This window comes from Phyllostomus discolor, chromosome 6, assembly GCF_004126475.2.
Source record: "Phyllostomus discolor isolate MPI-MPIP mPhyDis1 chromosome 6, mPhyDis1.pri.v3, whole genome shotgun sequence".
Taxonomy (NCBI): Eukaryota; Metazoa; Chordata; class Mammalia; order Chiroptera; family Phyllostomidae; genus Phyllostomus; species Phyllostomus discolor.
The window spans coordinates 140917856-140943287 of record NC_040908.2 but is presented as its reverse complement, the minus strand read 5'-3'; the positions used below and the strand labels follow the sequence as shown (position 1 = coordinate 140943287).

General features: G+C 35.7%; 1 protein-coding gene across 6 annotated transcripts in view; it reads right to left on the bottom strand.

The window, feature by feature from the left end:
• Positions 1–25432, bottom strand: part of ANO3 (anoctamin 3) — a 304038-nt gene that overhangs the window by 188572 nt on the left and 90034 nt on the right. For 4 of the 6 annotated variants that reach the window (XM_036029156.1, XM_036029157.1, XM_036029155.1 and 1 more), the window contains one exon: positions 24873–24944. The exons of 1 other annotated variant lie outside the window; for it this stretch is intronic. In XM_036029156.1, coding sequence (XP_035885049.1) covers positions 24873–24885 — 13 coding nt within the window. In that variant the 5' untranslated portion in view covers positions 24886–24944. Of the gene's footprint in view, positions 1–11733; positions 13434–24872; positions 24945–25432 lie in introns of those variants that run through there. One more of the 6 variants, XM_028516283.2, reaches the window with a different exon arrangement.

Below are 25432 nucleotides of genomic sequence, written 5' to 3'. Positions count from 1 at the left end.
ATCCACTAGATTTCAAAGAAAGCCAACAATATCTGTCTCAATGAAAACCAAGAAATACCTGAATTATTCTTATCACTACATTATAAAAGAAAATTCCCAATGTTTTGTTTTGCTCTCATGCCCTCCCTACACCACCCTTTTGCCTTTACTTCATTCCTCTCACAAGCACTGATAAATAGCAGAAAAACGTGATACCTGTCCTAAGGGACTGAGAAGGAAGGGCAGGCCATCTTCCAGCAGGAGAGTGCGTAAGGGAAGAAGTGATATTGAGACGTTGTCATCATGGAAGTAGGTAGAGATGAAATTACTGATTCTACAAAAAGCTTGACAGGAAGATCTCATCTCCACATGAACTCTATCCCAAAAATGACATGTGAAGTATTTTGAAGTCTGGTTTTGACTCGGACAAAAGAGGGACATGATCATTTGGAACACAGATGGTTGCTTTTCCTGATCTATAGCATTAACGCTGCATGGCACTTTCTAGCTACCCAATAAATATCTGCTGTTTACTCACCATTATTGAATTCATATTTTTGATGATCAAAAACAGTTAACCTCAATATAGTTGCATATTTATTGACTGTTAACCCATATATCACTGTACTTAATATAGCAACCATACAAAATAACTATTATTTTATAGATACAAAAGTCAAGTTTTAGATAATTTTTGAAGCTCTCAGATAACATGGCTAGTGGGTAATGGATCATGGATTTGTATGCAGCTCTCTTTTTATACCACCTCCTTATACTAGATACTGTGAAATTTTATTAAAATATTTCCACAACATTAACATGGGCAGCCCATTTATTTCAATACTAGGTCTACTCCTAGGAGTTTACTCCAAGGATAAGGATGACTATACCTTTTCTTAAAGCTGTTTTGCTTGCTTTCAAATTTATAAGTGATTCCTTGACCACAATAGCATTGTTATGACTATAGCTATGACAGTTATCTCCTTAATAAAAAGTAAGTGGTAGCTAAGTAAATAAGTAAGTAACTAAGAGATAGTTCTATGTTAAAACCTCATGAGTACTGATGGAAAAGAACATAAATTTTAGCTAAGCTTCCTCAGCAGATGTCAGATTTTATAAACTGTTGTGCCTTCTATATTTAGCATGGTGTCTGGGATATAGTAGATATTCAATAAGTATCTGCAGAAATGCACAGCCCTGGGGTTTAGGATAAGCCACATCATAATTTCTGGTGTCCTGACATTTCCCATCCTAGTACACATATCCCAGTACATGGAAACCTCACACTCAGTGTTCATGTCCAGGGGAAATGACATAACAAACATCAAGCTGAGACTTGAAAGAGTAGGGTGAAGGATACATGACTAACGGGGACTGGGTATTCCGGGGGAAGGTGGTTTAGAATAGCATGAGACTGGAAAATAATATTTCTGAGAGGCTAAGAACACTTCGTAGATTGTGATCACCGTATAAAAAGTGAGATATAAGCTATAACAAAAACTCTGAAATATTTTCTGTTGGTATCTTTGTTGTGCCTTGTAACTGACTGAATTTCATAAGGGCCCATACTTTTCCTCTTTGAATGATACATAAAGATCACATCCTGGAGTATTCGTCATGCCTATGTATCAACAGACTTTTTCCTAATCTACTTTTTTCAGAAACAAACTACTCTTCTGAAACATGATGGATCTCATGGGGCACATCCATGAGATTTATTCCCAGGTTTGTCACATAGGAACAATGTGACTGGGTGCAATTTTCTTCTGGGTCTGATTCCTTTATTTGTAAAACAGATTTTTTGCCTCAAAGTGTTAATATAACACCGATGCACTAGATATCACATTGACAGACACACAGTAGGCCCAGAACTATTACCATCAGCTTCTTTCGACTTTTATACTTTCAGAGAGAATAAGTTTTACAGCTTATTGTGGGTTTAAATTCCAGCTCTGCTAAATATTTATCTCATGTTACTGGGGAAAGAAACTATTTGTCACAATGTACCTCGACTTCCTTGTTTATAAATCAGATCTGAGAACACCTTTGATTTTTAAAAGTGTTCAATAGCAATTTTTCATTTCCTGAGAAGTTGATAGCATCTTTTCATTTACTGAGAAGTTGAAGAAAAGATTTAAATCTGAGAAAAAAATCTTGACACAAACAAAATTCACACACATTAAGTTTTATAGCTGTTGAGTACCATTCACATCAAGGATTTTTATCTTGGAAAAGGCAAGAATATTAGGTAATTTCAAAGAAACCCTTGATTGTTATGTTTCTAGTTGGCCATAGAAGGTATTTTCAAGACTATGTTTGAAGTAGACAAAGGTATAGAATCTCCCCATCCCTTTTTCACTCTTTATTATTGAATCACGCTATTCTTAAAGACAATGGGGTACTCAAGAACCATGTGGGTCTCAGACTGAATGAAGAGAAAGGTATGTCTTGAATGTTACATATAGATAGAATATCCCTGTGTATCATTAATTGTCTAAACATATTATCAATAAGTGTTTTTAGAGCATATATCAATAAAAATGAGTTTAGTATGGACTACATATGATTGTAACTGCTATACATGATTTGAATTCCAAAGTGTTGTTTTCTAAATGGGCATGAGTGCCTCTGAGTGGGTGAGTTCTTCACATCTGGTAAGATACATGACTAACTGCAAGCTGTTCAATGTGGTGTGACCCACAAACTCTCTCATCTTGGAGCAGTGTGGGAGACAGGGAGAAGCATCATTCAAAATACAGTGGCTAATGGAAGCATTATGCCGAAGCCAGTATGCTAAAAGATAGTATTTTCCTCAGTGAGGAAATCTGAATTTACTACTTTACCCACAATTTTTGTCTACTTTCAGTGAATGACACCTTAAATCTTTTTATTTCATATCAAACAGACATAAGTATAATGAAGAGAAAGATGTAATTTGGACCCTATCTGAATATATTTCTTTTCAGTTACCATTTTCCACATTTCTAGGCCATGAATAATACTGCTCTTTAATTTTTATACGCATAATAATAGATCATAAATAATCAGAAATCACTAATGTATCAGAAATAAATGTGAATTGAGACACTAACAATATATGGGGATTGTTTTTAGATAATATTGTTTTATAAGTTTAAACCCTTAATACATTGAAATTCATAGATATGATTCAAAAGAAATCAACCTAAGCACTGAAATATAAGAAAAATGAGTTAAATTTAACTTTTCCTGACCAAAGTTCTGTAGAAGTACATACAATGTAAGTATATATCACAGTGGAATGTCCTGGAACTTTTGAAGGTCAGAAAAATAGCAAAAAAGTGGGGAGAGGTAAATCGGTAAATATCTTTTTTTAAGTACACACTATAAAAAGCCATCCTCAACACAATCCTTTTGGCCCCAACATATATGGGAGAAAAAGAAAAACTTACAAAAGTAAATACTATGGCAAAGGTCATATAATCATATCATACACAGCAAATCACAGAGGAGAATCATTTGAATCCAAGTTGCTTGACTCCTGCACTCAAGGTCTTGACCATGTCTGTCTCTCTCATTTCAAGTCTGAGGCCATCCTGTGTTTATACGACCAGTCTGTTCTCAAGGTTGTTTTAGACAGGTAGACTAAAATGTTCTTGAGTACCACTGGCTGCAATGATACCATTATGTCTGTGAGAATCACCACTTCGCAGATAAAATACGTTTCTTATGTCTTTTGAATAGGCCCAAATTTGAGCCAATGTTAGTAAATTAAACTTACTTTCCCTAGACAGAAAAAGAAGCTAAATCTTTGCCATCAGCTAAACTTTGGATATTTTGAAAAATTAATTGGGAAATATTGGTGTAACCAAGCAGATAAGTAAGGATTATGTAGGTTAAAAAGCAAAAACCTCATGCTGAGTAATGGACAAACTTTAATCTTATTGATTTGGAGCTGGGGCAGATTAAAGAGTATTAGTGTTTTATTAAAACACTAGTTATCAAGTATTGAACTAAATAACAGTCTCTGTAGGAGTTACTTACCTTACACAATTGCTCACTCATAACATTTCTACCTGACAGACAGGTAGCTCTACTACTCCTAGTTGTGACCCTGAACACTTGCTTAACTTTTCTGTCCTTCAGTTTCCTCATCTATGGAATGACATTAATAGAGCTGCTTTTTATGATTAAGTGGGTTACTATAAATAAAGTAGTTTAAACAGTGGCTGGCAAAGGAGAATCATTTAATAATAGCACCTATTATCCTGATCTCCTACATAGGGGAACTGAAACCCACTGAAATTCGTTAGCTTGCCATGCTCACTCACTGTGTAATTGTCTTAAGGTTCAAACACAATTAATTTTATATGACTCCGCAGCCCTCCTTTTCATTTTATACACTGCCTTTTTCACAGTGGCTTTACATTATAACAGCGAATTGTACAAAACTACAAACTTCAGGTACATCTTCTCTTTACATAAATCAAGAGAGCTATAAAATGTTGCCATGTATTTCACTTCAGAAAAGAATTCGAGATATTTTGTTATGAAAGAGTATTCACCAAAGCCCCTTGCTTTGCAAAATGTTATACAGTTAAAAAAAAAGAACTAAAAGGTAAAGAATTGAGAGCATTCAGGGTAGAGCCAAGGATCATGAAAGAACAACTGAGGCCAAAGCCTGAGAGCGCTTCTCTAAGGTTTAATAACTCATTTGCTGAAGTGTTCAGTAAGGAGGCAAGACAAAAACTCCTGTTTGGGAACCTCATCAATTTTTGAAAAGGAAGGGTGTGGTACTATAGTTAGTATGAGAAACACGCTGCACTTATATTTTCATAGTACTACATGCATATACATAGGTCAGTATAACTGGCATTTATATAGTTTGCCTCTACAAATAAGAGAGAGCATTTATTTACAACTTACTATAAGCTACTCAAATTCATTATCTCACCCAATGCTTACATAGTTATATTATTCTACAAAATTGTTTTCCAAATGGTCTCATTTATAAGAATCCTGTAGGATGCATTTTTGTTAAGCAAGCATATTCCTTGTCTCCCCTGGAGATGAGATTTTATGTCAGAGGGACTGAATATTTTGTTTTTTAACAAGAACTCCGGGTGATTCTTTAGATCTTGCTAATGTGATAAACCTTGATCTTATAGTTGAGGGAAATGAGTGAAGCAAATTGCTCAAGATACCAGTGAATGGTGGAAGCTGTGTTTAAACCAGACCTGTGCAGTGCATGTATCTGCCAAGTAGCCACCTCCCACCTCTAGAGTATTTCTAAGCCAGATATAAAATACTGTATGTACAATTTTAGAAGGCATTTGTGGGAGATGCCTTCTGGGTAGCCTATTAACTTTGTACCATTACTAATGCAGTGCATTTGCAAAATTCTTTCAGCAATACAATTTCACATCCACCCAATTTTACCCATAGGGAAGTTCTCCCCTCTATGGCCAACTGCATCTCAGTTACAGGGAAGATGTAAATATGGTGGCTCATATTTGGTGAACTTGGTTCCTGCAGCTGGTGCAGGCATCTTACATGCTGGTTAGGTTGAAATCAAACAGAAGAAAGTAATTGCCACGTTGCAAAAAGTTATTCAGTGCAATTCAGGAGGAAATGCAACAACAGAAGGAACAGCCAGGTTGGTTGCACTAACGCACTGCCAGCCTAAGAATGTGATTTTCCACTTCTGTGAACTCTGAAGAACTGTAGGGTCAGAAGGAAGCATGGGGCTTTTCCTGTCTGAAATTTTTATTTTACTATGGCCAAAAAAGGTTCACTGAGCTACTCATAATCAAGCTTGGAAATCATAGAACCCTGCCTGAAACTCTGATGTTTTTGCAGAGAAGAGGTAGAGTAAGGGAGGAAGCCACAGACAGCGATGGTAGGAATCAGATAAGAGCAGCTGGACATGCCTTCCAGCTGCTTAAATTTTCTTTTCCTCCAAAGAACGTGCAGTATAACTAGGCTTCCTTACAGTATGTGGAGCAGGTAGAAAGGTGGACTTTGGAGTCAAGCAGGGCTGGGTTCAAACCCCAGCTCCACCCATCATTAAGGGCTAACTTGCCAATGCATGTAACATCTAAACTCAATTCCTTCTCCTTGAAAATAGGAAAAATGATATGTGTAACTACTAAAGCTTCACTGAATATGAAATAATGCAGTGTACTTTTGAGCTTTTGAGACAGTTGGTAATAAGTAGTGTTCACACTACATTAGCTGTTACTGCCGTTTTTGTTTTTGTGATTATCATTGTTTCTCCACTACAATCTTGAGAGATAATGATTATAATCCCAAAATTTTGAATAAGAATGTATGGCTCAGAAAAGATAAACACCCAAAGCTACAGGGTTCATTCATGGGGAACTTTGAGTCAATGATCTTTTCATCAAGGTACAACTATCTAACACTAATCCACAAACCTTATATCAATAGTTCCTAGACATTAGCAGAATTATAAAATACCAATATAATAAAGAGAAAAAGGTTGAATGTTTATGCCCTTTAAAGGCTTGTTTTGGTAACTTGATTTACATAATCATGCTGACCCCAAAATTTGCAGTAACATCCATGTGCAGAGTATAATTTTAAAACCTAGATTTATTGAAAACTTCAGCTCCTTATAACTCTCAAGAAGTGTGATGTTTTACTTCAAGGTAGCCTTAAAGTATTCACCTATTTACATTATAATTACTTGGATCAATTTTTTTCTAAACTTGACCATTTTCTTCATTCCTAAGTAGAGGGTATGTATCTATCATATAAATTAATACTATTTTTGTTAATCCGAAGTCATCCTTTTAAACATCAATTGTTATTACTTTAAAAAAAATACAGTATTTGCTCTGAGCCATTTAAGATATGCAGATATCTTAAAGCTATTTCTTTAAGATTTTTAAAGAAATAGTCCCAGATATATGTATTTTCTTTGGGGATTGAAATATATCTACATTCTCTTCCATGGTTTGGCTGGCCCTTACTGAGGGATTATCAGTGGGTAACTTCTTTTCTATATAGCTGGGAATTATTATAACAAGAACAATGTCTTCTTTTCATTAGTCATAAATAAAAAACAAACTGCCTAAATACCAGGGAGAGTTAATATACATGTGCAGATGAATTTCTGTAATGGCTTCAGATTTTTTTCTGGTTTTACCGGGTAAGAGTATGTGAAGGTTCTAGATAATACAGATATCAGTGAGGGGCAAAGGAGTCTGAAGAAGTGTGTATCAGAGATTCTGAAAGTAGGTATTTCTTCTAACACCATGCCTTCTGGGTATTATGAATTGGGAACTAAACATAAAGCAGGAAGGTTGCTAAGACATTTTACAGGTGTGCACCTGCAATAGCAAATAACTTATTTTGAGAAAAAGTGAATGAACATATTTTATACTCTATAAATCTCCAAGTAAGTGTAAAGATTACTATTATTAAAAGACTTATGTGAGTACAAAGTATTTGATTCTGTGAAATTATTAAAAGCACTCTTTTCATGTTTAAATAAATGTCCTCCAGGATAATAATAAATCACTTGGCAGCTTTGGCTGATCCCATTAAACCCAAATCTTTTAGGACAGGCTGTGTTTGATGTGACCTATGGTAGGTTTCACTACAACTCTTGCTAGATGTATTGGTACATAACAGCTACCAGAAGGCAGAACAAGCACTGTCCTTTTCTCACTCATATGACACATGGATCCATCATAAATCAAGTGAAACAGAGGAAGCCAGGCTAGGAAGCACAGTTGGACTTTCACCAGAAATCACTGCTGATTTGCCAGCTAACGTGTTCCTCCCGTATGGACGAAAGAAGAGGCAAACGCACACTCGCAGTTGTCTGTAAGTGTAACACTCTCCCATTTACCCATGGGACTTCAGAAATAAGCTGCTACCCCACTGCCCGTCCGCCAGACATTCTCACTTGTACTTCCTAACTCAATAAACCTCTTATTAAAACAACCTAGAATTTAATTCAAGTGTAATGAAAATTCAAAAACACACAGGGTGGGGCAAAAGTAGGTTTATAGTTTTGATTATGTAGAGCAGTTTCTCCTGGTATTATTATTTATTAATTATTGTATGATTTTCCATACAACTAACTGTAAACCTACTTTTGTTCCCCTCTGTGTGTGGATGTCCAGAAAACACAACTTCACTGTCATTGCCAAGAAACAAAATGTAAACATCTTTCTAGAAAAATGTAGAGTTGCCCAAAGTTCTCATAAAGGCTGTGTTTAGCAAAGCTCTCAGACTTCCTACTTTACGAAGTTCTCTGAAGAAGGGCGGTTTTGCAGCAATAGGCATTCTTGATAATACCACCACTGAGCACAATGCCTGGCACACAGCAAGAGCTTGGTAAAGATGGGTTGAATGGAGAGTGAATACAGACCATTTATTTGCAAAGAAAGTTTAAAATTAGAAAATGAATTGAATATCTAAATTTATTCCATGGGAATTTTGGAAGTTTTCCTGAGGAATGGGCATATAATTTGGGTAATGTGCGATTATAGCTCAGTATTACTGTACATGGCTATCTTTTCATGGTCTGTAGTTCACTATTTTCTGAAGATAAACCCCAAAGGAAAAACACTGACAAAAAAGTAAATGAAAGGCAAATTTTTACAAGAAAACTACTAAAGATTTCTTTTACTTCTTAAGAGTCAACAAGAGATGAGTGAAGGAGAAAGAGGAAGAGGAAGAGGGAGGGAAGAGAAGGGTGAAGGAGGAGGAGAAAGGGAGGGGAATTATTATTATTATTATTCTCTAAATCTATTGAGCCCCAATTCTATGTCAAACTGCTAAGAACATCACAAATCTGCAATGTAAATATTATCTTCATTTCACAGAAGTGGTAACTGAGGATGAGCAATATTAAAGGACATGTAAATAGGAATGGTGAATTAAAATCCAGGGCTGAAAATGAAGACTATGGATTAAATTAATGGAAAAATGGGTTTATATATAATATTTCATTTTATAGATAACTATTCTGGCATCTATCCTGATTTGTTGAAAAATACTGCATAATATCAGTGAGGGAGTTTGGGACAGGGCTGGATTACTATATATACATATATAGAAAAATATCCACACCTTCAATGAGATTGAATACAGTATGCCTGTCTTCCAGCTGAGGGTGGAACATTTTTAAGTCTTATAGTAAAGTGCTTTTTGGATAGCTCAGGCTATTTCTAGGCATAATAACTTTAAAATCAAAATAAAAATACACTGACCCCACTTGCTTAAAGCAAAAATAATCTCCATAAACTGGATTACTCAGCTGAATTATTTTCTAAAAGTGAACTAAAAGCAGTGCTTTCCACTTTATCTGGCCCAGGAGGAAATCATCTCCACTGTCACAATGGCACACTGCCACCTGCCCTTCCCCAAATGACATAGGTAGAGAGATGGAAAAGGCCAAAGGGGTCAGGAGTTCGATCTTTTTGTATTATACATGAAACAAAGCCCCAAGCAGTTAAACACTTTAAACTTAAAATTTAGGATTCCATAGTTCTAATACAGAATTTTCTCACCTTTATTGTATAGTTTTCAGGTTAATGTGATGGTCAAAAGCATGTGTTTTATCTCACACCTCCTGGTTCACAAAGAATTTAGAATATTATTTTGCTTCTATCTCTTTGAAAAAGAGGAACTAAAAATGCTAATCCTCACTTTGGTGTGTCTTTTACAAATGCCCTCTGGACTTAAAAAGGAATCAAGCAGGACCACTTTAGTGCTACATCCTTCATATTCCTCCTCCTCTCCATATTTATCCTTCTGCTAAAGTTGCCTTTTGTGCCAAAAGTAAAGAAAGACTTGAAAATATTGGCTCATAATGCATCATAAAGGAAACAATATGGAGTGCCAGGACTAGCAAAAAATTTTATCACTCACACTGAGCAATGACAGTTGGTCTAAAATTGGCAACTATTTGTTAAAAAAAAAAACTTAATACATATCCATACATAATAAATCATGGGGCGGGGGGGGGCATTTCAAAGTTCCAGGTCCCAGAAATGAATCACCCATAGTCATGTACTAGAGGAAGGTATAATTGTACAAAGCTAGTGCAAAGTTCCAATAATCTTTGTCTTCATTCTGAAAGCTTCTATGTATTTAAAATAATGATTAAAGAAAACACAACTTTCAGCCCTGGCTGGGATGGCTCAGTGGACTGAATGCTGGACTTGAACCAAAGGGCTGACAGTTCAATTCCCAGTCAGGGCATATGCCTGGGTTGTGGGCCAGGTCCCCAGTAGGGGGAGCTCTCTCTAAAAAATAAATAAATAAAATCTTTTTTAAAAGAAAACACAACTTTTGAAGCAATTTAAGAATATTCAGAATATTTAGATTTGAAGTAGGATAGTAGACTAGCTGAAATTTTTACCTACCTCGCCAATCTCTCACCCAACTGTTACTTACTTTCAATTTCAACATATTTTTGCAAGAACTTAGAGGTCCTGAACAGTGTATAAAATTATGGAATTCAAATCTCAGTCAGTGCAGTATTCTACCTAATACAGGAATCCCTTCTAAATTATCCCTGGTGTGTCTATACAGTTTTTGCTTAAAAAAGTCAAATATCTATATAGACACAATGGTTGACAAACATAATGTATTTTTTACTTATTTATAGTTGGTACACAATATTATATTAGTTTCAGGTGTACAATAGAGTGAGTTGACATTTATCTAATTTATGATGTGATTACTACACTAAGTCTAGTAATCGTTTCCCCATGCAACATTTTATACACACACACACACACACACACACACACACACATACACACATACACATACATACATATATATGCGGCATCTGTGGGGGGAAGTAGGGATATTTAAGTAAATATTTACTTCACTTTGAAAGACCAAATTTACCATTCCAAAATTCATATATCTCATATAGTATATGGTCAAGTATGGCATAACTACCACTGTATTTAATGAAATAAAATGTCAATGTTGCTGTTTAATAAATGTTTCAGACAAACTCCAGAAAACTGGGAATATGCCTCAATATAAATGCACTCTATAAATTCCCTTTAAACAAAATATGGAACAAGGACTAAAAAGTGTGGAGGATAACTTGGAAAAAGTCTTGGTTAGACCATGAACATGTAGACTCCTATCACTGCACCCAGGGAGAAACATGAACTAGATGCCAGGCAGAAAAAATAAAAGCTCCTAGAAGTGGAACCTACCAACGATTACAAAAAATCTGAAACACAGAATCAAGCATAGGACAAAGACAAAATAAAGTTCGCCAAGAAAGTTTCTGAGCCCCCATCAACAGGCCAACTTCTTGAATTCTCCAAAAATTCATTTATCCTAGGACTGTGCCAAAGCTTCTCAAGACATCTGCTTGTATGAAGCTTATGAGCCATCTGAATCACAGATGGGCAAACGTGGTCTGATCCTTCTGTCTTGAAACCTCCGAGTGCTGGTAGGGCAACCCCACTCAGCTGGCTTACTGCAATGCATTGAACCACTTAGCAGAAATTCACATTAAATTCAGTCCCTGAGATGACGAATTCCACTTCTCCCAAAGACTGTGCGGAGGCTCAGAATTCAGAGTCATCTCAAATGCAGAGTGAAGAGGCATTAAGACAAAGAATAATTAAAAAAAAAAAAAAACTTCACAGAGTTCTCCACCTCTGCGTAGTATTAGCCTGCAAAGGATGCTCCTACACAACTGCAAGGGCATGCAGAGGGGGACCTGACACTGATGGGGAGCGGGGACCGGTTCCAACTGACCTTTTTGCTGTTTAAAGGACTGAATCGAGCCTGAATGATGGACCATTTTCACTCTGTGCGTCCCCGCCGGGTTAGGAAGCTGTCCGAGAGGGAGGCGGAGGAATAGTACCCAGACTTTCTGAGAAGCTCCCTGGTTTCACGCAATCCCAGAAGAGGCGCGAGCGCGCTGCAATCCAACACCTGCTTTAGCGAGCGCATCACTCCAAAGGCTGTGCGCCCAGTGTAGTCATGGCAACATCGGAGGGCGGTCCAGCGTCCAGCTCCCCTTAGTGGCTACTTGCGGAATAATCCCGAAACCCCTGCCTCCAGTGCCGCAGAGTGGGTGGGAATTGCGCGGGGTTTGCTGGGAGAGACAGGGGAGAACCTTTTTAAAGGAGTGTAAATAAGTCCCAGCAAATCTCCAAAACCGCTAGTAATTCCCTCTTTTTCAAGTTTTGAGGCTGGTTTCCACCTGGACACAAGCATTAATTTTCTAAAAGTTGGTCTGTAAACACTGGCACTTACAGAAGGGCAAAGTTGGGCTCTTTGAGAGGAACGCATCCGCAGATGTGAAGATGTTTTTCTTCTTTTCCTCTTAAACTTTAATATGGAAAATATGAATAAGCCTCCATTTATCCAGTAGCATGGTTTTATTAAATAAGCATTGTTAAATGTCTAGCATATTACACTAGAGTTTCCCACTTCTGCTTCAACTCTAATGACCTTGAATCACACGATCGTGACACTGAACCATTTGTTACAGATGCAGGGGGTAGGGGGAAGCTATCCCCAATGCTTCAATTATTCTTCATAGAACTCCTATAAAATAGGTAGGATATTATTCTAATGTTGTAAAAGAGACTGAAGCCCCAAACAGCAAAGAACAGCAAAAGTCTATGGTTTTCTGAGTTTTGAAGGTTTGTGAGATCAACTTATAATCGGGTCAGGGATCCAGATAAAAGCAGATGCGAAAGATACAGAGATTCAACATTTTTAGAACCTCAAATAGGTTAATTTACTATTAGATAGTCTCTTCTGTCACCTGTGCTGTATGATACAAGGACAGCAAAGGGAATGTAACTTTAAATAAGATGATGTTCTGGTTTTATATGGCTACATAACAAACCACTGTGAAACTAAAGACTCAAATCTATAATTTATTATCTCTCGTGGTATTCTGTATGTTCACAAGGCTGGAGCTAGTGGTTCTGACTCAGAGTCTCTCTTGAGTTTTCAATGGTTGGGCCTCAGGTCATCTGAAGCAAGAAGAGACAAATTGGATTCTGCTCAGTGGGAGGTGTAGCAGAGAATGTGCAGCCTCCCTTAATGAAGGATAATGGTCCTTCCAGGAGGAACACATTGAGCAATCAGTAAGAGCTCAGTATGCAGGCAATGAAGAAATACTCGGTTAAGAAGAACGAACTCCAATTGAGTTTACCTGCAACTGAAGATCTAGAACAAACCCCCGACTATCTCCACAAAAAGCTCATCTTACGGAGACTCTATAGGAGAAGGCGCTGAAACAGAAGGCAATAAATAATTTCCCTGAGAGTGTTTTTATGTTTTGTTCATTTGCAGTTAATACAATTCTAATACAACTCAATGACTCATTGGATTCTAATACAGCCCAATCCTCATAGGTAAGGATTAAATTAGTTTATGTATTTAGTAAGTGTCTCATAGCATAAAATTAATGTCCAATAAGTATTAGCTGTTATTATAATTATGATTTCTTAGTATCTGGTTTTCTTTTTAAAACCTCCTAAGTCACATGATTAGAAAAAATATTTTTGAAATGTGAACACTAATTCAATTTTTGATCAGGAGGGATACTTGCAAGAATTTAAAAGCAAGAATTTGCTTTTAATTACTTGCAAGAATTTAAAAGCTCTAATTCTACTCTACACTGCTAGGTCAAGGTACTATTTTCAGTTTTTTACAGCCTCTTGTTTCTGAGGATGTCTGATTTTCTCCAGCCATCCTCATCATCCATAACCCAGCAGGAGGCAGGGGGGTGCCTGCTGCAGCTAGAAATGGGTTAGGAATTTGAACCACTTTAGAAATTAGTTGCCCCCCAAAAAGTAGTTTTGTATTATTTCTAACACTGTTGCACCCTAACCTCTGTACTACAGTTATGATTGCATTGTCTTCTCATTAAGTTGATTACTTTTAATTGGAAACATTTTAGGCTAGACCGACAGATTGACTAGCAGGGAATTCAAAGAACATCTTTGCTTGTTTTAAAATCAGTGTTTTAGGGAAGGTTGCTAGAGGAACAGCTTTGTGAGGAGCCTAGGAATTTAAAGCACCATCTGCTTTACAGGAAAGGCAACGCAAAGATAAGGAAATGTTGTGTGTGTGTGTGTGTGTGTGTGTGTGTAAAGAGAGAATGTGTATGTTTTGAAAGTGGGGAGTGCAGAAAGAGGGATTTGAGCAAAACCTTCCTAAAAGATAAGTCTTCCTCTGTTCAGATGAAAGGAGATGTTTTGATAGTGACATCTCCATTGTAGAAAGATTAGGAGTCGATGTTAAATAGCCTCATTATGGAAGGCCTGAACTGATTGTTGGGTTGCTTTTTCTTACTATTTTTGGTTTCAAAGATCTTCAGATTTTAACAACGAGAAAATGTTTGATATAATTTTCAGTGAGAGAAAATAATACCATGTATGGTATGATCTTGACTACAATTGACAAAATAGGAAAATTAAGAATGAAAAAAAACATCAAAATGTCCAGAATAATTACTCTTGCAAATTAGGATTAAGGTTGATTTTGTAATACCTTCATATTTTTCTATCATTTTCATACTTTCTATAAATGATATATATATATTGACTTTCATTTATTATATACACATCTTTAAACTGCCTCCATATCTGTCTTTCTACAAGTCCAAGTCCAATTCTTCTTTCTTTTTCAGTTTTGAATCCTGGCTTCTTATTTTCATGTTGAGGTTTCTGCTGCCTTTGCCCACCCACAGCTCAACACCTGTCTCCTGTCCTCCCAGGTGATTAATTTATCAGGCCCTGTGCTAGCTGTCACTTCCCAGAGATACAATGACTCTGGTCTTTACATCACCAGGAGGCTTTGTATTCCTTTGATGAGTGAAAAGGTGAAGTGAATACAGTTAATAATAGTGTGATAACTGCCTGGTGACATGATTACTAGACTTGACTTAGTAATCACGTTGTTAAGTATATAAACGTCAAATCACTATATTGTACACCTGAAACTAACATAATATTGTATACCAACTATATTTAAATATATAATAAATGTATATAATTAAAAAAATAAATTCTGATATATGACCCCTAGCTTAGGCAATTGTGAGTTTCCCTGTACTGTGTTCTGTGGTAGGTACTGAGGGAGTTCTGTCAGAATCCCTTTGCATCTTGAATCTCCAACTTAATTGAAATTGAAATTGCCAGGTCTGCTTCTCATTGCTTAAGTGGAGACAGAAATAGAGATAGAAATTCTCTTCGCAGTCATTTCCCTTGTAGGACTCAGTTATGTAAGGTACTAATGGGTGAAGTGAAAGAGCCAAGTCATGTCGGTAATGGTTTCGTCTGCAGAGAGTAAGGAACAGAGGAGAGAGTCCAATCTCCCTGGGAGATATTATTAAGGGAGACTCTGGTCTCCCTGAGAGAAAATTAAGTGTAGAGTATATATGTTCCTTCAGAGACCAGTATAGTTCCCGCCACACAAGCTTAATAAATGCTTACTAATGAATAAGTAAAAAAGGAATGAAGTTAACATTTTACATGGCTTCCAGAAAAATGCTTGTTCAGTATCCTGACCACTGTCTTCTTTCTTATATAAAGCCAAAGAGAATATCTTAAAATATTTTATATATATACTTAAAATACGTTTATATTTTATATATTAGTATTAATATGTTAATTATTTTCCTGGTTCTGGTTTGCTTTCCATACCATAGTAAAGACATGTACAAGCTCTTACAAAGAAAACAAACACAGCTGGGATAAGTGAGAGGGTGAAATACAATTTAAAAATTGCCTCCCCAGAAGTCTGTTTCCTGGACACAGGTGACAGTATGAGAACAGAATGAAGCAGATTAGTCCTGCTGATATTCCGACTGCATGCTCAGAGAAGCCTTCTGAAACGGCATTCCTGATGGAGGTGAGACTCGGAGAAAGCCATAGGAGAAAACAGCAGCCTCCAACTTCTTTGAATCTGGCCCGACATGGTCTTATCACATAATATTTTGAAGAGACAGAAACACAATATAATTTGCTTAAGAAGATAGCATCAAGAGAAGACAGATGTGTGGGGCAAAGTAGGTGATGACGGATTAAACAATAGTTTGTACTTATGCCCCTGCCAAAATCTTAACAATTATTTCTTCAAGTTGCCTGTAGAATTGAGTCCATGCCCATTGTTCTACCAGTCAGGGGGCTCCATGACCTGCTCTCCGCATTTTCCAATCATGTGTCTGAGACTCTCTACAAACTCTTGTGATCCTATAATGTTTTGTTTTATTTTTCCCCTCATAGGCTCTCTGCGTTTGCTGCTGCTGTTTCTTCTATTTGGAATCCTCATCCTGAAACTTTTGTCTTGGCCATAGTTTTTCTGAGCCCCTACCCATCCTTCAAGGCCCCAGAGCAATGCCATTTCCAGGATGAAGCTTTCCTTTATCCACATCCATCCACTATAGTCAGTCAATGTGAGTTTAACCTCCTCTAATTCCTATAGATTACTAATAATGCTATTTCATGGCTTTTTTTACTATGTTTTCTAGCATGCTTTATATATACAGGGTAGGGAAAAGGTAGGTTTACATTTGTTAATATAGAAAATGATACAATAATTACTAAATAATAATAAAAATAATAATAACTGTTTCATGTACTCACAACAGTAAACCTCCTTTTGCCTCACCCTGTCTATAAGCTTTTGAAACTAGGCTTTTCTCCTAGTTCAGAAAAAATACCTTAAGGAAGACTTTCTGTTGACTTATTTTTCTATTTGTCACAGTCCCTAAAAGATGGTTTGACTCATAAAAACTAATCAAATACATTCACATGATCCTTATTGTTTTTTTATTTGTTAAACGAGTCTAATAAGACATTCAAATTCAGTATATTAATTGCCTTTCAAAATTAACATGCAAGACTGTGGTTTTGCACTGCTTTGTGATTTTATTTCTGCCAGGCAGATAATTTCATAAAGACTGCTTTTGCTGTGGTTTCTTTGAAAAAGCTAAGAACGTCATAATTACTGATTTATTTTCTATGTCTGCTCAGTTGGCAGTGGAGGAAGTCAGCACTTAAACTAATAACTCTGGTCATACCAGCCACTATGCTACATTTGGATGCATTGGGATGTTTTTGAGCAGAGCTGATTCTCAGCTGGTGCTCTGGGTAGGGTGGTGCTAGTTGTTTATGGTTACAGTCTTCTGATAGCTCGATGCCCCTGGCTGACTGGTTTAGGACTGTGCTGTGCTGATTGTTTGGGTGTTTGCCAATAGCAAGGTGAGATGAAGGTAGCTTTTGTAGTAACCTATTTACTTTTCAGAGATAGTATGTTCTTGACTCCTGAGAAGCTTGAGTGACTGGTTGTGAACACTTGTGGTCTGTATTTGAACATAACCAGTGCAGCTGGAGCAAGGAATGTGCTTGCTGGCTTGTCATTCTCCCAGAGATTAACCATGTAATGCTGAGCAATGTTTTTAAAAGAGAATATGCATACATTTTATTTACTGGAATAAAGGTTTCTTACACATTGTTTATTAATAAAAGCAGACTACGAAGAATATTGCAGTGAGATAAATTTTTGCAAAATATTATATAGCATAAGATATATCTATAATGATAACTCAAAATATAGCTAAGTGCACATAGAGGGGATATTGATTTTTTTCATTTTGCTTACCAATATTTTAAGCTTATTCTGCATTCATTCTTAAAAGAAACTTATATTCTGGGTTGTCTTTTGTCACAGTGTAATTAATAACCTGAAACTTTTAAAAGTGTCCTGGTTTAGACAGTAAGTTGTATGGTTACATTAATCATCAACTATATATTAATTATGTTAGAAGTGTAAGTGTAAAAACAAAGTGCAAAATGATAGCAAGCATTTAAAAATGATCTGGATACATAATACCATCATGCCATTTTAATCCAACGATAGCTCAATTTAAAATTGAAAAGAAAAGAAAGCCCCAGCACTTTGCGTTGGAGGCTGCCTTTTTAACCGAACAAAGAAACTCAGAAGGAGGGCATTGTTTGGGGGAATTTAGAGCCTAAAAGCTTATCCTGGTGTGTAAACTGGCATGCTGTCAAACGTGGATTAGATAGATGTTCCTTAAGGTCGGTTCCACCCCTCATATTCCAGGATTCTGGTCTGCTGGAAGAGAGTTTTATGTGCTCCTACTTCATAAATACAGTCTTTGTGGCTGGTTTTACCAGGGTTATTACTCTTTCTCCTCTGAAGGAAAATAGTGGAAATAGTACAGAAAATCCCCTTGATTCAATCTCCAAAAAAGAAAACTTTATAGGGATCTGAACTCAAGTAGAGTCTGAAATTAGACACTATGATAAAAGAAATAAGTGAGCCAAAGCAAAAGTTACAGGATGAAAACATTGTTGAATTAATTACTTAACTAATGAGACAGCATTACCTTTACCTTGAATAAGCAATTTTGGCAACTTGAAACCATTTTTGTATCAATAATCAATATGTCAGTTACAGCCTTTGTATTCATTTAAGTAAATCTAAGATATCTAGATTAACACCATTGAATAATTGATTACATTACATCACCTTGAAAAACTTTCAGCAATCACACTTTATATCATACAGGGTGGGGTAAAAGTAGGTTTATAGTTGTGAGGATGAACAACACAGAGTTTATTCTTGTATTACTAATTATTGTATTATTTTTCATACAAACAATTGTAAACCTACTTTGGCCCAGCCCTGTGGAACATTCTCCTTCCTCCCTTCATATAATTTTAAAAGTAATAGGAGAAAGCTACATATTTTCTTTTCAGTATATTTAAAAATATATATATTTGAAATCTATGTGCCGAATTCAGCCAGGATATATATTTTTAGTCTTTGCAAGCTTTATGCAAGAAGAAACAGTACATCTTTGCAATTACTTAAGAATAGAAAGCAAATGGTTATATAAGCTCAGTTCTAAGCCTTCCAAGTTTGTGGTGTTTTATTGTAAAACAATGATTGAACATTTGGGAAATTTTTATAGTGTTACATTTTGCACTATAAAAACAAGGATTTGCATATGGTCTCTTTCAGGAAATTTTGCCTCTTAACTCTAGTGACTATAGTTTCCAATCTCCAAATTAGATTTTGTCACTTGGGAGTCAGTAAAATATTGACTAAGAAAAACAGAAAAGACTGACATCAGATTGATAATAGTGACTTCATCCCAGAATCACATACCCAGAGAAGATATAATTATTCTCAAGTATAGAAAGATACTTAAGGATCTTAAATAATTTGAGGAATATATAGCATACATAATTTGTTTGATTAAACATTTAGGGACTCTACTAAAAAAAAGATGAATCAAGAGAGAGACCTCAAGATAAAAAAGAATAAATATTAGAGTATACAATATTCATCTATTTACCTGTCTGATTAAACTCAAGTGGATAATAAGATACTTTTTTCCAGGGATATTTATTATAGAGCTATTGAAAATATTGAAAAGAAAGGAAACACTATAAAATAATTTTTACTAGTTATTAATTCTCTCAACAAATCAAGCGGTAGAAAAATGTTACAGGAATATAGTGAGGAATGGGAGAATGAGAAAGGAAAAGTGGAAAGTAAAACTAATCTTCAAACATTCTTTTCTCGAGGAGAGGATCTAATAAGAGGCAAATAAAATTATGTATTTTAATGGAAAAAACAATTTGTTTTAAAACACCTGATCCTGAGGATAAGAAAAAGTGAGTGTAATATTTAATGAATGAGAAAATAACTGTAATTTGTCCAAGGAGAAAATATGAAATATATTGCACCTTGATCAAGCCAGGAAAAATAAGGAAAAGGGAAATGCATGCTCAACGACGGACATAAATAATAAGTTCAAAGCAAAACATGATGAATAAAATCAAGCATATCAGCTGAAATTTCAAATGTAAACAGACTCATTTATCCTAATAAAAGACAGATTTATATTTGATTAAAATCAAGATACATACTTTAAGAGGAATAAAAATATTTAGGGCAAAATAATAAAGTGTTGGGCAAAATAATGCCAGGTAAATGAAAATTGAAAAGTAAGCAAGTCTAACAATATTAATATCAGTCAAGATGGAATTTCACATTAGGAGGATAAATATTAGAGAGGCACATTAGGTACAGATAAGGGATAATATAAAAGTAAGATATAATGGTCATATATTTTATGCATCAAACCATACAGCTTTGAATACAAAAGCGGAGCTATTAGACAATCAAGAAATTAATAAGATTGCAATTGCAATGGAAGAAAATATATAATCTCTAAAAATTTTAACAATATAGTACACCACAGTAAACAAATAATGAAAGATCTATATGACTTACTACAACTTAGTGAACATCGTTCAACTGAAGTTTATAAATACATATTATCTTTGTATTTTATGTACTTATAGAAGCATCAGTCACGTGCTTTGTCATGTCTATTTGTATCTACTTTGCTAAGCTACAACTATGTTTTTCAGAATTTCCTTCCTGTATGGTTCCAGGTTAAAGCATAATAAAGGAAAAATTTGTGCAGGACTAAGTAGGCTGAAGGGAAGCAGATTCTAATTAGCCCGTTCTCTCTGGTACCATGTCCAGCGTTTTCCTCCCTAGAGATGCCATGCTACTAGCAGACACAGGTACAATAGCCTTTCCATAGACTGCTCCACCCCCGTTCCATCCTGGTCTCACTCCGAATTCCCCAACAAGCTCTGAAGTGTCTGCCACACTAGGGCTTCATAATGGTTGGTTAGTGCTTTTACTCTGACCCTCAACATCCCATCTTAGACCATTATTCTCCAAAAACTCCTGTAACAGAGTAAGTTTAAGATTTTCACATTAGCCAAAATAGGAAGGAGTCATGGTACCTTTTTTTATAGGGCATATGGGAAAAGCATTCTTTCCTACATGGCTTTGAAACTGTGAAGCATTAGAGCCTATTTTTAACCAATAATCCATCTCTTAGAAGTCTATACAGACAACACAGCCATAAATAATGACCTATATGTCAGGGCTTTTATTGCATCATTGATCATGGTGTCAAAACTCTGGAAACAAAACCCATACCCAGCAATATGGTAAATTATGATTTATCCTATGATGTTATTTGAACAGGGAAAATATATATAGAAAGCTACAGGCTAGGTTGTTAACATGGGTAGGTGGCTTAACATGGCTGGATAGAAAAGGAAAGGAAGAAAAGGAAGCCAAAAGGGGGGAAAATAAAATTATACATTCAAAAGCAAGTATATTGACACATCTATGCATTTATAAAGTTATGTAGACATATGGATAAAACAAAATTAGACATTAAAAAATTCTCATAATCTGGCTTAAACTAATTTATCCACACCAGCTTTCTTTCCATTCCCCACTACACTCTCTCAGCTTGGGTCCGAATATGTTCCTTTACCTGCCTCACAAAAATAACCAAAAATACTTCTCTCTGTTACTTCTTTTAAGAATGTCCTCCACCTGCTCTTCATCATCCAAGTTCTCTGAGGCTTAGTTAACGTGTGACCTCTTCCCTGAACATACCAGTTCATACAAAGTCTCTTCTGAGCTTCTTCACCCTTACTTAGTGATTCTGCACTTAATTATATAGAATCATGAGTTGTTCTCTGATTATCTTATGCCAGTTACTTGTGTCTCCCCAACTATTAGTCCTATTCTAAGGTTTTCCTCTTTTTTTTCAACTGATGTGTCACCAAATTGTACCTTGAGTGTGGTGATTGCTATGTTTAATATAATGCTTGGTCTTTGGTTTCCAAATAGGGAGAGAGCTAGGAAAGTAGGCAGCTTCACCTCAGAAGATCTCAGTTAAAATTTATGCTCTGTTACTTCTTAAGGGATATGCTTGAATATATTTTATTTCTCTGAGCCTTAGTTATAAGTCTATGATGTTTCATACAATATGTTCAAATAGCCTGAATTTTGGGAAGAGGACTAATTTTAGAGTCATAGAACCTGGTCTTGAATGTGGATGGACACTATAACAGCCTATCTCATATAACACCTAATAATTACAATGCTTCTATTCTGATTTCTACAGTAGGTAGAAATTTTGTGTGTTACTAGTTTTTAGAATCAAACCAATATCTGTGAATGGTCAACAGCTCTGTCTCTTCAGGAGACAGTCCTGGTTTCAAGTCCTGGTTCAGGCCCTTATGAGCGTGGACGTGGTGAGACTACAGACAAGTGATATCACATACCACATATATAATCTTCATTTACTTTACCTGTATATAATAGTAGTCTTGGCCTCATACAGTTGCTGGGAGGAATCAGTGAACCCACACAAAAATCTTAATGAAGCACTTGGCACATAAAATAAGTCAGGAAATACCAGTTCTTCCTAATATTCTTATTGTCATTAATAATATCCATGAGCCTGTTTTTATTCATGCGATTCTTCATTGACTTACCATTTCTCCTTGCTAATTTTAATTCCATAATCCTTTCTTTGGGTCTGCAGGAACTTAATAGAAGAAAGCCATCTAGAGGCAAAATAGTAAGTAATGTTCAACGGTAAAGAAGGAAGATCATAGCAAAATTCATGCCAGAGAAAAGCTGGCCTGCTGTTGCCACGTGTAAAAGTGAAATGGGTCCCTATCTTATGCCACCTACAAAAAGTATTCAAAATTGAATTAAGGACGTAAACGTAAGTCTTGAGCATGGAAAACAACCAGAAAAAAAAAATAAAGAAAATCTCCTTGATGTTGACCTTGACAAAGATTTTTGGGATAACACAAAAATTTGACACAAGTGAAAGCAACAAAAGCAAAAATAAACAAGTGGAACTTCATCAAACCAGGAAACTTCTGCACAGCAAAGAAATCAGTAAAATACAAAGATAACCTGCAAAATTGGAGACAATATTGTAACACAATCTATCTGACAAAGGGTTAAAATAAAAAAATATATACAAAAACTAATACAACTCAATAGAAAAATGAACAATTAAAATATGGGCAAGCAACAGAATAAACATTTTCCCAAAGACTTACAAGTGGCCGACAGGTTCATAAAAGGTACACAACATTACTAGTTATCAGGGAAATGGAAATCAAAATCACACTGAGCATAATGAGATATTACCTCACACCTGTTTGGCTATTAAAATGCAGAAACAAAACAAAACAAAACAAAAAACAAGAGACAAGTGTTTGAGAGACTATGGAGAAAAAAGGAACTCTTGTGCCCTGTTGGTGGGAATGTAAATTGGCACAACTACTATTGAAAACAGTCTGGAGATTCTTCAAAACTTAAAAAAAAATAGAACTACCGTATGATCCAGTATTCCTGCTTTTGGATATATATTTAAAGGAAATAAAAACAGGTTATCAAAGGGATACCTAAACCTCACGTTCAATGCAGCATAATTCACAATAGCCAACATACGGAAACACAAGTCTCCATCAGTAGAAGAATGAATAAAAAAGTATGATATACATATATACAGTAAAATATTATTCAATCATAAAAAGAAGAAAATCCTGCCCTTTGTGAGAACATGGTTGGACCTTGAGGGCATTATGCTAAGTGAAATGAGTTAGAGGGAGACAAATTATGTTCTCACCTACATGTGGAATCTTAATAAGCCAAGCTCAGTAGAAACAGAGAGTAAAATGGTTATTACCAGGGTCTGATGGTGGAGGAAATGGAGAGATACTGGTCAAAGGGTAATACTTCCAAATAAAGATGAATGAGTTCTGGGGACCTACAGCACAGTATGGTGACTATAACAAACAAAACTGTATTATATACTTGAAAGTTGTTAAGAGAGTAAATCTGAATAGTTATCACCGCTAACAAGGGAAGTATGTGAGGGAATGGAGGCATGAATGAAAACCTTATGATATAGCTTATTGAATACATATAGCTTAATCCATATTAAGTCATCAGATTGTATATCTTAAACTTACATGTTATATGTCAAAAATATCTCAATAAACCCGGAATAAAATAATACCAATAAAATGCTAATAAAATTATGTCTATGTTAGGGAAAATAATATTGCTTTGTGAACTAGCAATCACAGCATATATCCAGTACATTAATTTCTCAAAACGCACACTTCCGTATCATACACACTATAAAATAGATTCTGTCACGCCTATAACTAAGGCAAGGTGATGATGTGAAAGGTTAGTAGCAATGGGCTGTGAAGGCTCAATGTTCTCATCTCAGTGTGGTGTTGGGACAGGGAATCTTGTGGGCCAAAGTAAATTCTTCCACGAAAAGTTAACTAACAAGTATTGTCAATGTTTGCTTCTCCATTTTTATGTTTCCTTGCTTGTACTACCCATCTTCTGAATGACGTGTTCTCTGTCTAACCTTAACACTTTAATTAATTAACCAATCAACTGGTTAAACAATAGCCTTGTTCTCTTGAGGACCGGGCCTCAGGAAGGAGTTGATTGCTAAGTATGTTTTGATTTTATCTGATTTCATCTAGTGTGTGGGTTTTTAAGGCATTTTTCTGTTTTATATATGCATGTGCGTATATTCATATCTATATAAATTAAACAGTTACCATATAAAATCTATATTAAATCTCTTAAAAGTATAGGGAAGTGTGTATTAAATGATTTTCTTAGTGATCTTTCACTGATTAATTTATTAATACTTACTACGAGATTACCAAATTATTATTTTATAATGTAAATACATTTCTTAAAACTAAGTGGTGCAAAGATTTTTGCAGGTAAAATCTTGTATTAGACATTTATAAGTAAAAGCAATTTCATTGAAACCTTAGAGTAGAGCTAATTTAGAGATGGGAATGTGCTTTGCAAACTTCATGATGAGGGACGTTGTTGTTAATAATATGTCTATGATACTGCAGATCTGTGTTAAATTTTCACAGCCCACAAAGACGCTGAAGTCTAAAGAGCAAAGGTGGCGGGATTGCCTGAAACCCCATCCTCAACCACACCTTCATTATACATGCCGTTGGCAGCCCACACGCTGTTCTCAAGCCCACGATGAGATGAGCATTTTTGCAAGCCTGTGTGAGAGAACAAAAGGACAAGAAAAAATTGCTTAGAAACTCAGTAGACCAGAAAGACAGTAGAAAATTATTGTTAAGAATAACTTCTGTTGTTGACTATAGCTGCTGTAAAACTACTCTGTGGTATAGGTCAAATTAGTTATGAAAAAGTATGTAGGAGGACACAAATTTCAGTTAATTGCATTAGAAACTAAGCAGGTGGGTAGGTTCTGTTTGCTGTTATGCAAGCTGATTTAGCTGTCATCTTTGAAAGAGTTTAGAATGGTTAGATTTTCCAGTTACATTTTCCCTGGGTGAGTAACACACTCTTCTGATATCCTGCCCACCCAGCCTTAAAAGCTGCATGTTTCCCTTCGCTCACCCCGTCCTTTTTTCTGTCCATGATGAATCACCAGAATTCCCTGAACCTCCACCTTCTTGCCTCTGGAATTTCGGTCAATTTTTTGTTTTTTGTCCCTAGAATGCCTTGCCTACCCACCAGGTCA